The following is a 15,520-nucleotide window of genomic DNA, read 5'->3' on the forward strand; positions in this document are numbered from 1 at the left end:
TAAAGTATCGAAGTTCAGTTCACTAATTGGCCATAAAGACAGATCAATAGCAAAGTTGAAATATGCCACTTATCCTGAGACATTGTAGAAAGTTGTTGAAGGGTGAGATGAGTTTTTCAGTTGTATACAAGCTGTATAATGGGGTCTTCAATAAAAAGTTTACCATTTGCTCAAAAAAAGAAAAAAAAAAAAAAGAAGGGTGAAATGAGGAAGCTGAATGCTAAGCGATATAGTTCTAGTAGTGATAGAATAAAACAGGTGTGTATGGCCAGTTATGTGAAGTGCAATCGTTCTCCGTCATTCACCTTTTGATATTACTTTACGGGCCAAATATAAGAATGAGATCTCTTGGGCTGGCCACGTCTTCTTCTTCTTCCTTTTTTTTTTTTTTTTTCCATTCTTCTTATAGATCTTTCAGGCGAATAAGCAATCTTTGGGGAAATAATGTAGTATATTTGGACATTGGGATAATTTAACAGATCTCCTTTCAGTTTTATGACAAATTCATCATAGTTCCCCCTCAAATTATTACATTACACTTATAGGTGACAAATCAATCCATTTAATTAAATTTACCCATACCCGTCCATGAATAGATGGGTATGGGTATCTTAATTTTTTGCATATAGGTATTAATGGATTACCCAATAATACCAATTTATTAAATGGGTATTATTGGGTAACCCATCAAATCCAATTAACCCATTTAAAATTATTTTCTCCCAAATCTCCTCTCTTCCCCCGCCTATTTTTTTTTTCAGATTTTTCATTTTGTTATGATGTTAACAACTTTTGTTTCATTATTATTGTTATTTGTTTGTTTTATTTTATCATTTTATTTTCTTTTAATTTGTTAACTTACTCATTTTTTAGCATTACCAATTTATGATAAGTTTTAGCCTCTTTTCCTACATTTCCAAAATGAAATTTTAAATTTACACATGAAAAAAATATTAGGGGTTCAAAATTTTTGGAATAAGTTTTTATGTTAATTTTTATAGTACTTAATTTAAATTTTTATATTCTTATTATTCAATTATTAAATAAGATGTAATTTTGCGACATAGAGTACGAATAGGAAAAAAATTGATAATTAGGCTTATTGAACATTATAAGTATATATTTAAAACTAATGATAGGTGCAAAGAGTGGTATAAATTGAAAACTTAGTTTGCAAAAATGAATTTAAATGAGTTTACAAAAATTTAAAATAAATGGGTTATAAATGGATAATTGGATTACCCAATTCATTTTTTGACTTACCCATTTATACCTATCTAATTAAATGGGTATAAATAGGTTGACTAACTCATACCCATTACCCATTTTACCCAATCCACACCTGCCCAAGTCACCCATTTTGACATCTCTAATTACACTTATGCCTATTAGCTATTGATTTCCAAGGTAAATGCTGAATTTTCCCTCTAGGTTTTCCATTGACACTTTCTATACAAAGCGATACAAATTATATATAAGAGATTTGTGAAAGTGTTATACTTCCGAGCTATAACTCATAAACAAAGGCATTCGTAAAACCCTTTTGATTGAAATATCTAGATTTTTTTTATCCAACACCAAAATTATATTGCCCAATAAAAAAAAAGAAAACTTTTTTTTTTGTTAAACCAAACTATTATTAATGCAGCCCCAAAAAAGTACAAAGTTCGGGACCAGCCCTTCCCTAGGAGTACAAGCTCACACACCTTGCCCCACTTCTAATTTACCCCTACCGCCAGCATCTACAAAAATTTGGATACCCACACGCATCGAATATATAGATATACTCCCCGATACACTTAACAATTTAGTGTATGCTAAAGCGAGTAGAATAGGGTTTTGAAAAAGTACTCAAAATTATGCTACTTGATAAGTGACTAATTTATGTAATAATTGTATGATATTTTATATTATTTTTAGTCACTTTGGTTACATTATTGGAAGAAAATAAATCATTTTGGCTATAATTGGTGTAAAATGCTTTTGCTCAATTAAATGAGGTTTTTATCATTTTTTATTTGGGTTTTGTGTATTTTGACAGCTTTGACATATTTTAGTATTTTGGCTATAACTTGAGTTACAGTGATCGGATTGAAATGATTCTTAAACCAATTTGAAGATAAGGGATAGATCTACAACTTTGGTGATGATGTCAAAATCCAGTTTGGAGGTTTTCCAGGTCAAAAAGCCAAATTATTGTAGCTAATTCCTATTAGTCGAAGATGAAACAAGGCATTGAGCATTCAAGGGTATTTCAGTCATTTTTCAGCCTATTCAAATCCAATTGAGGTGATTCTTGATGCATCGGAAAGCTAACTCAAAGAGCTACAAATTTTATGTTTTGGTCAAGAGCTAAATCAGCTTCCATCATCAAGAAAAGTGCAGTTGAAGTTAAGGCAAAATCAGAGCAGTAGTGAAGTTTGAACAGAAACTACACAAAATGTCACTGTAGCAATACGGCAGGAAATTGGCCGGATTTCTGGCCAAATTGTGGTCAGAGAAGGCTGTTCTTTACGCGGAAAACTCAATTTCACCTCTAACAAGTCACATGTAATGCCAAACATGTGACAAGCACTTTGCAGCTGTAAAAGGGAGGTGTAAGCCTCATTCCTTGACCACCTTTGTCTTGAAATATCCAAAAACTTGCAAGATTAGAGAGAGACGTATGGGAGAAAACTTGGAAGTGCAGAAATGTAGTTCTTCCATTTCCTTACTGTAAAATAATTTAGCTAGTTAGTTCATTCATTCTTATATATTGGCTAGATTAGAATGAAGATGGAGATGAAGAAGGAGGAGTTGAAGCTCAAGTGACATGGGTTATCTCTTCTCCAACTCTTTATCTTTTGTATTGGATTCTAATATACAACTTCTGGATTTTATGTTATATATGTGTCTCTAAAGTTTATACCTTGGGTTTGGTTGAATTTTCTATGATTGTTAGTGTTTATTATTTGGTTATTTGAGTGCTATTATTTGAGTAAGTTATTTAGCATTTTAGCTCTTTAAATCATGATTAATCTGGTACCATTAGTTGTGATTATCTAAGGTGTTATTTCTGCAATGAAAATTGAGATTTAAACACTGGTTCAAGAAGTGCTAAACATAGGGAGTACACTCACGAGAGTAGAAATGCACCTATGTCGTTTTAGTGATTCATTTCATGTAATTTCATTGAAGAAATGGACTTGTAGCTAATTTCATAACCATGAGAATATATATGGATTAGTTATGAGTATAATTGATTCACTACAAAAAAAGGTTTCATATGCATAAGGAAATTATACCATAACTAGCCTAGATAGTAGTACTCAATGATCCAAATATCACACTTGCATAAGTAGTTAGGGATACCATAACCTAAGGAGCTTTCATTTGTTATTTTCTTGTATAAGTTCAGTAGGTTTTACTTGTTATAATTCATTGATAGTCTAAATAATAGAGAATCTTTAGTAATGCCGGTAATTGTTCAATCTTTCTCGTGGGATCGACCCACTATATACCCTAAACTACTAGTTGACCTGTATATTTGCAGTGAAACGGGTGTATTTCGAATTTTTTTTAACTTGTACGTATATCAAAATCCCGTCACTACTTCCATCATTACCTTCTAGCACGCATTGTGCAAACTCTTTTCAAATAGAAAAAAGGGAATGAAGAGGAATCGAGGAGATACAAAAAAGGGTCACAAATTCTTTAAAATATGGCAAGGGTAAGCATGGAAGTAACATATAACATGAAACAAATATGTTATGGAAACCTTAAAACAAGAGAGGTAACAGTAGGTTTGAAAACTTTGGTGCAGCTAAATGAAGTCAAAAACCTAAAACAAGGTTGATGGAATTATCCCTTGTAAACTTTATGTGTCCTTCACCAAGTGAAAAATACTGTTCAAAATTCTTATTTCTATCGGAACCATTTCGAGGAACTCCAATTCGGATGTCAATACTAAAAGAAATATTCCCTATGGTACGACTGATTTTGAAATTCACTAATTATTTGTATAATTGTATCGTATATGTGCTTTTATATATTGTGTAAAGATTCACATCAAATTCATGAGAAATTTCGCATCCCTCTCACAAAAATTAGAAAATGCATTGTATATAGGAAGCTGAAAACCGAACAAGACTTTATTATTAGGTTAATAGTATTATTGGTCGTATCCAAGTGTCATCATGTTTTGTTTATTCAAGTGTCATAATGTTATTGATAGTATAATTGGGTTGCATGGTTATGGTTGAAAGTGTGGAATATGTGATTAAACTCCGTGTTAGGAGTACTGGTTTTGCTGTGGGTTTTTTCGTTTTCTTTGTCACCTGCATGGTGCTTTAGAGCATAAGCCTTTGTTTTGTTTCGAAACATCACCGCCAAAATTGTCAATAGCATATCGAAACATGAACACAAAATGAAAGATGCGAGGAAACTTTAATGAAGATATGACTTGAGATTTAAACACCAAAGACAAAAGCTCGAAAAATATGATCAAGGGATGAAAAGAAGAACATGCGTGTTGGTAAAACACTCCAACAAGTTAAGTCGAACCAAGATCAACATAATCAATTATTTGATTGCATGAGTCACAACTTTTGCTTGTAAAGAACAATTAAAGGTAAACAATTTATTGCTTTTTCCCCCCAATCAGCTGTGTACCTTAACATTATTTCACGTCATGAACTTGTTTTTCCTGGGATTAAATACCCTAGCATCTGAGGTTATCACCAGGCTCGACACCCAATTGTCTACAATATTCAGTATAATACTCAACTCGAGCACTAACTGTGTTTGGATTTGCACCATCACATTCAAGCTGACCATTAATGGCACGAATTGTAGCCCCAAAACCCTGGCCAGAAGTGATAAGATCATGACAATGGTTCATCCAATACCACAAGCCAGTTTTGAATGATATAACATTATTTGTAGCTACAGTTTCAGGTTGGCTGAGTCCATTGAATCCAATGCTTTCGCCTGCTGGTCCATAGTTATAGTTCCATGATATTTGTAATGGACCCCTGCCGTAATATCCCTTGCCTGGCACACATGGATACTGAGTGTTGCTCTCATCACAGTAATCTCTGGAGGGGCCGTCTATCTCTTCTATGTAGCACAAATCTGCGCAATATAAAGAAATTTTGTCACTCAATTGAAATGATTGATAAAGGGTTAGAAGAATCAAAGAAAATCAGCAGGTCTGGAATTTTTTGTAAATTTTTAGATTTGATTGTTTTACTGATGAATTCAATTGGTGAGAAAAGACTTTATCCCCTTCTGTAAAAATTGGATGGGACAGACTTAAAGTAAACACTTTTTTCTGGGGTAAAATTTTAGAATGATTTAACAATATAGGATTATACGATAGACAAATACAAATTGGCAATAGCAAGATTAAGAAGGGACTAACAGTGATATAAAAATTACAAAGGTATCATGGACGTCTAAAATATATTTGGCTAATAAATTTGAACTAATTTACAGCCGAATTTAGGTGAAATAGTTAAAGAATATGGAGATAATAATCCTTCTATCCCCTTATAAGGATTAAATTATTTGACAGTAATAAATCTTTCATATTCAAGTTTTATTTTTTGAAGAAAAAATTCTTGGATAATAGCGCACAGGATAATTTAGATTCCAAGATATACTATCTAGAAATTTACAGGGGCTACTAAAAAAGTAGAAAATATCTTCAAAATTTAATTTCCAAGCTAGTGTTATTCAAAACTTACGTCCAGTCTCATGAGTGACATGAGCAAAGAAAGCAGCAATCTCCCTTTTAGAATCATCAACAGAACCAACGGTTCCAAACTGGGGATACGAATTCAGAGCTTCAAGAAAAGCTGATCGAGTATAGAACCCTTTTCCAGCACAGTTTGAAGCAGCTTGATCAGCAATCCCATTAAAGAAAGCGTCCGTCACAATATCAGCAACTGAAACGCCACTATTACCACTGCTCGGAGCAGCGGTGCAAGGGCCGGATTGACAGCCAGAGCCACAGTAGTCATTGCCGGTACCGCAATACCCGAATTTGCTGCAGCACAAGTCTGGTGCACAGCCGCAGTTTTGGCTAGAAATCAGCTGTGGAAAGGCTCCTACAAGAACTACAATGGAGAAAATGATGGTTGGAAAACTCTTCATTTTTGGATTTAATAAAGGAGAAAAGCTTGTGGGCAGAAGTTGTATCAGAAAGAAAGATATATATAGGGAAGAGAACTGAAAACGGATCAGCTTGTGTGAAGCATGCACAGCTGTTATTGTTGAAAATGTTGAATTTGAGCAATTAAAGAAAACTGAAGACGAAAGCGTGAATGGTTGACTTCTATCGAGTGTATTGACTTTGACGTTTTCAATGAAGCGGAAACTTTCTTTCTTGGCTTCTAGAATGGAAAAGGTCAAAAGGGAAGATATTGGCCAATCATATGAACAATTGTGAGAATAAGTCACGTAGACTAACAAGTCCCCACTATAATGTGTACAAAAATATAATTTGAAGTTGCCTAAATCATTTAATTTGATGCTTATTATTGAGTTTACTTGCCTAACTATGTTTTAGTAATACTTCAAAATTGTGTTTGAATTAGAACAGAAAAATACGAGACACACTTATTTATTTAATTGCAATTCCAGAAATAAAATCGTATACAGCATGTATTATAATTTTTAGGGTAAATGATAGAGAAAAGAAATACCTCTACAAATTGACGTAAGTGGTCATCAGCTTTTCGAGAAGTTCAGAAAGAATAAAGTGGCCGAACTATGTGGCTTTTGTTAGTACACGTTATGACTATATGTATGTTTCATTTGACATGTTTGTTGGACGTGTTGAATTGTTAGCAATGAAATGCTTCAAAATGTTTTCATGCAAGATTTCAGCACTGTGGTTTATAAGCAGTATTAGGTCATAGTGAATTATCGACATATCGTCACATGCGGAGTCGTGAAAATATACAAGTCTTTCCCTATCATTAATTAGTTGAAATGACAATTTCTAGAATGGAGCTTCATGGCTGACCATGTCAAGAAACTTTTCTTTTTCTAAATTGATCACAGTGTTAACCAATTTTGCTCTGGTTTTATTCTTGGTTCGCAAAATTCAGAAAAACCAATACAAACCCTTGTTACTGAAGATATCAAAATGGTAACCCAACTAAGTAATTGATTTTGAAAAACATTCTGAACCAAATTTCAAATTTTGGTTTCTTTGCTCTTTTTCTACTGAAAGGCAACTTCCCCGGGCCAAGAACTTGAAACAAATAGTATGATGCTTAAGTTTTCTATGCTCTTATGAACAAGTCAAACTATGCTTATAATCAATTACATCAAAAATTACGGGCAATTTCGGCATTATTTGGGAGGAGGAGGAATATTAAGCAAAACAAAAAAAGTTCTTTTAAGAAAACGATGAAGCATATTATTTTCCAGGAATTAAAAAGAACGAGCAGAGAAATACATTAGTTTGGATGACATTACAACATTTAGCAACATGATTAGGGATGCAATGGGATGGGAGAAAATGCAGGAGGGGATTGGAGAATATTTCTCCTCCAACATTAAATGGATACCTCCATCCCATCCCCTAAACCCCTTGTTGCTATTCCTAGACAGGATGCTACTTATATCCTCTCTCTATGAGCATGTGTGGCTAGTGAGGAATGCAGGATTTTGATTTTGGCGGGGGGAGGGTGGGGCAAATTGACAATCAAGAAACAATAGAAAAAAAAAAAACTTAGCAAATAAAGCACACAAACTTAAAATGAAAGTTTAATATACGATAAATAAAAAATAAATATTTTTAATAATAAAATACACCATATAAATAAAACATGAAATTAGACTCTCCACACTTTATTTCCTATTAATGCGAGGCAAACGAAAGTAGATGACTCAATGGAAGAAGTTTCCTTAGAATGAAAGGCCCCTTCTCTATCAAGGGATTATTTTCACTTGAAAAAAGAATCAATTATTTTTGGAGGCATTCTTATTTTGTTGTCTTATGACCTGAAATATTTCATAATTTGACTATAAAGGATAAAATTAACTCATAGGCCAAAATCATACAAAATTTAACTAAATTCTATGAATCACATTAAGGCTATGCAAATTAAGATTAAGGTTCAAAGATAAAATTAGAATAAGAATAATTGATAAATTAATAACCATTAGGAAACTCTAAATGACAAAGCTAAAATAACTATAAGTTCCAAAGAATTAATGATTATGAATTAAAATATAGTTAGAGGAATTGTAAAGGAGAAAAAATTAGGCTTGCCTTTAAGAAGAGTAAATATCTGAAATGGGTGGGAAAGATCAAACATTGATGCGTGGTTGATCAAGAAATTCACTGGCTTTAGGAGTTAGCTTTTGACTTATGCATAATACATCGATTGTTCTCTTTTTTTTTTTTATTTCGAGTTGATGATGTATAAATAGAATTTTTCCCATTATTAAATTTCCTTTAATATTTGCCATTTGTTTCCTATTTGTATAATGTTTTCCTAACCCTAACTGATATAATAAGTCTAAAATTTTGTTTGTTTAGGAAACTTACATAAGTGAAATTAATATTTCCTAAGATAACATTTAAAACTTATAGTTATTGTAAGGAAAATAGAGCTGCTTTATATTGAGATACTTTTTAACTTAAGGAAACAAGAGTTAATTTATTTCAGGACACTCTATTAAAGAAAAAATTAAAGGAAATTAATAATCTAAGCAATCATAAATTTTTTTTCAAGAGGGGGATTGATAAAGTTTTAATTTAAAACTAAAACTCCATATCTATTGTTTTGGAGAGGGGCTGCCCTCGCAATGGATCTTCTGTCTCATTTCCTGTGTCACTCTATGTTTTACTTTTTATTATATTGTTATTTTCCTTCATAAATATCATATTTTAATTTTTCTTTATTTTCTTAAGGTCTAATTATAACTATTAACAGAGTAAAAATAAATACAATAATCTCAATATATATAATATCAAATTAAAATATAGGTTAGAAAATTCATAAAAACCTCATTTTTCTTGCATTTTGATTTTTTGAATTTGTTAAATTTTGTGTATTTCTTAGTTAATAATTATTAGATCTTAAGGAAACAGAAAAGAACTAAAATATGATATTTATGAAAGAGAAATAGCAACATAATAAAAAATGAGACAGAGTGTGACACAAAAAGTGAACAAAAGATCCATTGTGGGCTGCACCTTGCCCACCCTCCCTTATGTCCATCGTTGTGCTGCTAGAAACAAGTACCTATTGCTAAATTAGTCTCTCCCTTCTAAGAATTTCAAGCTTTTTTTTTTTTTTTTGGTTAATTGACAAGTTCTATACTTATTTTACTCCTACTCCTACTCTAACTTGTCTAAGGGATGCCCTAACTGGGCCAAAAATCATATTCTTACTCCTACCCCTACTCCTACTCTAACCTATTTAAGGAAGGGTCTAATTGGGCCAAGGGAGCCTAGAAGGAGTAGTCCCCACCTCAAGACCAACGTTTGGATTTAGAGGAAACTGCATATGGGTAATAGTTGATGAAAAGCAAGATTTGAATTCTTAACCTCCCACCCCAAGGCCTTTATGGTGGCCAACAGCTCAACAGGATGTTGTTTACATGAAATAATACTTCTAGATCATGAGAATACATTAAAAATCATTCGCATTCACAGTTGTACTTCAGACAATTAAGAATTACTATCTATTGGGATAAAACTCGTTTTAACCTTCAAATATCTTATTGCTTAAGCCTTCTAAAATATGCTCACGATTACCTTTTTTTGGCATTTTCACCATATATACATCTAGAATTGTATGATAAACAGGATTTCCATCCATGAATAACTACTTAAGACGTTATTGAGCCCAGTGACTAGCTTCTAATATATTTTTGAAAGTGTACACTTCAGGTCGTTAAACCACCATTTTCAAGTAAAATTATAGGTTGCACAATAGTTTGGTGCTACCAAATTCGCACAACAGTTTGATGATACTATTAACACAACAGTTAAAAAACTATAGGTTGCACAATACTAAATTCACACAAAAATTACTAAACAAGGATGAATATTTAGTTGGGAGTTGGAGCTAGAAACAAAATTCAGTAGGGGAAAACATAATGTTAAATTTTACTACTTTCCATGTATAAAAAAAAGTTAGAATAACTTTTCAAATGAATTTCCTGTGTGTTGGGAGAGCAGAGCCAGGGGTTGAGGGGGGAACATAGCGCCCCCCCTAAGTTTTAAAAATTTTAATTCATAGTGTCTAAATATATGTATAAAACAACGTTGGCCTCCCCTAATTTTTTACAATTTTATTTTATATTATGAGAGTTTATATATATATATATATGAATTAGCCACCTTTGAATTACTTTTTTCTTTAAAAAGTTATTTATTTTTTATTGTCCTAATTATTTGACTTTCAAAAAATTAAACATATAATTTGATGATCCATAGTAAATTTACCCAATTGAATACATTACAATAAAAAGACCCAATTCATAATTATCAATAGGCTAAAACAAAAAATTACTTTATTGGCCCATATACAAATATACAACTTAATCCAATTGAATGATTACCTAATTGTGTACATAGAAAAGAAAATTGCTGAAAAATTTAGCATTGATTCAATCATAGATAAATTTAGTTTTATGAAAGAATGTAAAGTTCAATTTACTTTTAAGAAAAGGGATTGAAATTATAAGGTATATTAATATAAATTTTATTTTGTTTTAATTGAAAATAGTTATATTTATATTGCATAGTTATATGCCTTTTTTTTTTTGCATAGGTCACATATTGGAGTATCTTCTCATAATGTGCAACTTAGGTGGTTTGTGATGTTATAAGATATTTAATCCAAAGATTTTTCTTGTCTTAATTTTCATTATGACTACATTGCGTATTTATGAAATAGACATATCTTTATAATTAAATTTAATATTTGATGTTTTTAGATGTTATATATTAACATAGTTGGAAATTATTTTGAACATAACATATTGAGATAATTTTATTAGAAAAAATTTGCCCCCCTCCCCCCGGCCGCCCACAAAGAAAAAAATCCTGACTCTATCACTAGAGCACATTGAGGAAGAAGGAAAAGAGGAATAAAGATAACGTTGAGTTTTTGTTAGTTATTTTTTATTTATTCGTAAGAGGTGAAATAAGTTGTTTTTTCATTTTTAATCTATTGAAATGGTGAGGACAAAGTGATAAACAAAGGATAATATGAGATACATATTTTATTAAAGCATAGTAGGGAAAATATTATCTAACAAGGACATGAATTGTATATAAGTCATATGCATTTGGTGGGATTGTCCCCGTTGTATCTTCTCCCAGAATCAGTATATTCTAGTGCATGATTCTAGAAATTATCATAATGCAAGCATGTAAGTGATTTATATTAGTAATTTTTTTGTTACAATCTTTAGAGTATAGTTGGTTGATTCTTGAAAATAGAGCGAAGTCGACAACTAATGCGCTTCATAGTTCATCTTTTCTGGTTTTCACTCATAGGAGTTTCCAAGTTGGGCACCAAGCAATATTTTCATAATTGATTAGCTTGGTTTTCCGGTTCATATAAAAAGACATCTATGAAGACCAGGCCACCCAGGGGAAGACTGGAAAGTCGCGAAAACGTTTACTTTACTCTCAACAAAACGTTGAGCATACTTTATTTTACTTTCGACATCATGCAATGATAAAAGGATTTTGTATAGGGACCTGGTTAATTCAATAAGCTTTATGATGGTTTAATTGACTAAAGGAGGAATTTGCTCAGCCTAGTAAGTCTGGTACTCAAGTAATCATGACCTTTATCTAAAGATCTACACATTCCATATTGAAGTAAATGATAATGGATTTATTACTTTTGTTGACCAAGTCAAGCAAAAAACTTTTATCAAATCATGGTTTTAGCGACTTAAAAGTTTCTTGATATCCCAACTAACCTCATAGGAGGGTTACTTTATTTCATTTTGGTTACTTTCTAATGCCTAGTTGCCAGTCGTTGAAACTAGGAAGCTAACCAAACATTTGAAGCAAAGTGATAAACAATTAATAGCAAACTATATTGGATCTTCGAAAGGAAAATTGAGGCCTCATCTATGAATTTAACATTTTCCGTTGTGATGACATTCGAAATTGATTGTGAGAAGATTTTACAAACGCTAAAAGAGTATCTCCACTTAATTGTGGAAAGGAATTTGATTTGTCAAATGCACAGATAATGGAAAGGACAATATAGCAGCACTATCCTTGTCATTAGGAAGCACTCAAAAGTTACGTATTAAATGGGAGTCTAACATACAAGCAATGAAACACTATTGTATTTGCGATAATAATGATAAAAATTAAGATTCTATAGTCTTTTTCAAGTATTATAGTTCAGATTCATAATCAATTCAACGTTGGATGACAAAATAAGTATTCTGAATTCTTAAATTATAATAATTTTAAATATTTAAAATAGAAGCTGATATCATTATTAAGAAATACACATTGAAGGAATAGTTCTCTAAGCGGTAAATTTTCCAAAAGCAAAAGAATGAATGATCAAAGTTTTCCATCTTTGCCGGATGACTCGTCTCTTTCCATTTTACTTTCCCAACGGATAGCATTTAATAGCCTCGTGCGTTCTCTCATTTTAATCCTGAAATAAGTGACCATGGGCTTCTTTGAGAGTGGGCTTGGTCTAAATATTGAACGCTCAAACCGGGTGTTACAAAGACAAGACTTCTTTTGTTGGAGGCGGCTTTCAGTCTTTCACTAGAGAGCGTGGGACTGATTCAGAGTTCTTTTTTTTTTTGGTAGGAAAAGGGAGACTGACTCAGACTTCTTGCTATCATAAACCTACCTTGGAGAGGAATTCGGTGAAGGAGGTGGGTCAACGGATTATTGGTTCAATCAGTGGATGAGTAGTTGAATTGGTGGGTCATTAAATATATTTAAATATTATGACTCATAATTTTTTCATATAGGGTATCTGGTTTAAACTACAATGAACTATACCAAGCAAATGGTTATTTAGGGTGTGTTTAATAAAATTGAAATTTGAAATTAAAATCTGAAATGTGAATCTATTAAGTTATTAAATTGTTAAGTGCTAAATCTGATACATTTGTGTGTGTGTATATATATATATATATCACATTAAGTAATAAGTGAATAGTTTATCACTTATTTTTAGGAATAAATTTTGCCTAGAAAATTCATTGCTACTTAATTAATTCAGATGTTCAATTTTTGAATATGTTAAGATTTAAATCCATTAAGTTAAAGTGTTGAATTGGATTATCAAACAGGGCTTTAGTCTAATTCATTATAGAATGATTAATTATTATAAAAATCTATAAAATCAAAATTTAATTAGTAATCCACCAAATTTCAAGTGCAAATATTTACCTATATTTAGTGTAATTATTTAGTTTATTTATGAATTTTAAGTGCAAGAGGTTATTAGGAACAATATTTGCCTTTAAATGAATTGTATACTATGTTATTTTTGAAATCCATTTCATAACTTATAGAGTTTGAGAAATAATAAATTTTATTAAAATATCCCAAGTAATTTTTATTTTAGAGAAATTATAAAAAAAAAGAAACAATTGACTAACATACAATATAAGACAGGTGAATAACTAGCATGTCAGCTGTTCACCTAGCGGTAAGTACTCGTTGTTTATATGCATGAGGTTTTGAGTTTGAACCATTAAAAAAACACAATCTTGTCTGATTTTTCTAATAACAACTAATGTTCTACCTGATTCAACCGGTTGGATTTTCGATTTAATTCGGTTGAACCATCAATTTGTTGACAAGTCAACGAGAGTTGTTCACATTCAATCCAATTAGAGACCCAATCCTGTTTACTGATCAGGCTTAATAACTATGCTTGCTGTGTTTCCAAGGTTTGCAAGATTGAATTCAAGGTTAGCTGTATTCATCTCCTTTTTGGTTTAACCAAATTACAAAAATCTTTTATATTGTTTGACCATATTAAGAGTACAGGCAAAGCCCTTGACCAAATTACAAAAATCTACCATATTGTCTGACCAAATTAACAGTACAGGCAAAGCCCTTGATGGCAAAACATTTATCAAATGCGCCCTTATATCAATAGCTGTTAAAATTGATGCTTACATTAACAAAAACCACATATTTGAAAGCCCCAAAATAACCTTTTACACCTTGAGTTAATTACACTAATCTCCCTTGAATTTTGTCCAAACTAAATTCATCTCTCGTGAGGGTTGTACAAATGACAAGTAAAGCCTATTATTGTCCAAATCAATTCAAAGCTATAAATAACCCAATACTTTTCAAATACTCCATAGTCAACTTAATTAGTTGCAACAAACTTCTAAAACAATTCTCAAAATACCGATTAGTTACTACCTTTTTTTTTTTTACCATTTTTCTCCTCGTAGGTTATAGTTACTCTACCCAAAAACTTGAATTCGAATTTCGCACATTGTTGGGCCTCGCATGATATCAAATATCAACAGTATTTTCGGCAATTGATTCTTTAGTCACAACTGCTATATACAAAATAGAAACTTTTCTCCATGTTAGTATGCAAATTGTCAAAATCCATTTTTCAAATAAAATACACTATAAACTTAAATCCACCTTAGCACTAAAATTTAAGGTTTCTATATAAACGATATTTTGGAATTCATTAGTTAAAGTCCAAGAAAATATTATCTAGAAATTTTAGAATAAAAGCTTAACATCATAAGATTGATAAAAAGAAGACAATCTAAAAAGAAAGTTCCTTCTAAGCTAAGTCAATCCTTGTTGATGGTTCATGGTTTTGGACGAAATTGCTCCAAATGCGAGACCTGGCAAGATGATATATTCTGGCAGTAGTAGGCAATGGGCGCACTGTACATATGTGGCAGGATTCATGGCATCCACATGGACCTCTGTTACAATACTATGGGTATGATATTGTTAAACAATTTAGGGGTGCTTGGTTGGAGGGTATAGGAATCAAGAATTAGATCGAGTCCCAAAATTGTTGCTTGGCTAATGGGTATGGATTTTGAAATCTTGGAATGAATCATGAAAATCCAGCCACTCTCAGTACCCAACTAGATTAGAGGGTTTTGATGAATCCCACATTTGATTCCAAAATATTTAAAAAAAAAAAAAAAACCCGTGCAAGGGGCACACAGCCTGCACCATAGAACACAGGTGCCAATCCAACACAGGTGCCGATCCAATGCACCAAGGTATGATGGAGTGCCTAAAGCACTGGCAACAGATAAGAAAGCTGTGAACATGGCACCAATATGAGCAGCCCCACTGGCAAAGAAGTAGTGAGAATAGAAGTAGAGAAGAATAAGAATGCCAAAAGAAAGCTGCCAAGATAGACCGAATCCACGGACAAACTGCAAGAAAGCATATAAATTAACAACCCATAAATGTTGGATGCAATTGAAGGAAGGTCAGTTTCCTGACAATGGTGGGGATTTGACAAAATCAAATCCAAATCTGCTTCCTCGTTGCGTCAATGGACTG

The 15,520-nt window shown here is 32.0% G+C and overlaps 1 protein-coding gene across 1 annotated transcript; it reads right to left on the reverse strand.

The window, feature by feature from the left end:
- Window positions 1-4,531: 4,531 nt before the first annotated feature.
- On the reverse strand, window positions 4,532-6,155 carry LOC113735013 (endochitinase EP3-like). Its single transcript, XM_027261888.2, has 2 exons — window positions 5,727-6,155; window positions 4,532-5,112 (listed from the first exon to the last, which is right to left on the reverse strand). The coding sequence occupies exons 1-2, from the start codon at window positions 6,133-6,135 to the stop codon at window positions 4,700-4,702; spliced, it is 822 nt and encodes a 273-aa protein (XP_027117689.1). The 5' UTR covers window positions 6,136-6,155; the 3' UTR covers window positions 4,532-4,699.
- Between the last annotated feature and the right edge of the window lie 9,365 nt (window positions 6,156-15,520).

This window comes from Coffea arabica, chromosome 3c, assembly GCF_036785885.1.
Source record: "Coffea arabica cultivar ET-39 chromosome 3c, Coffea Arabica ET-39 HiFi, whole genome shotgun sequence".
NCBI lineage: Eukaryota > Viridiplantae > Streptophyta > Magnoliopsida > Gentianales > Rubiaceae > Coffea > Coffea arabica.

Bases quoted from the DNA above. Each gene is read 5' to 3' on its own strand.
- LOC113735013 (XM_027261888.2), bottom strand. From the start codon at position 6,135: ATGAAGAGTTTTCCAACCATCATTTTCTCCATTGTAGTTCTTGTAGGA. The intron at 5,113-5,726 runs GTAAGTTTTGAA...TATATTGCGCAG, and splicing joins TGTCACTCATGAGACTGGAC to ATTTGTGCTACATAGAAGAG.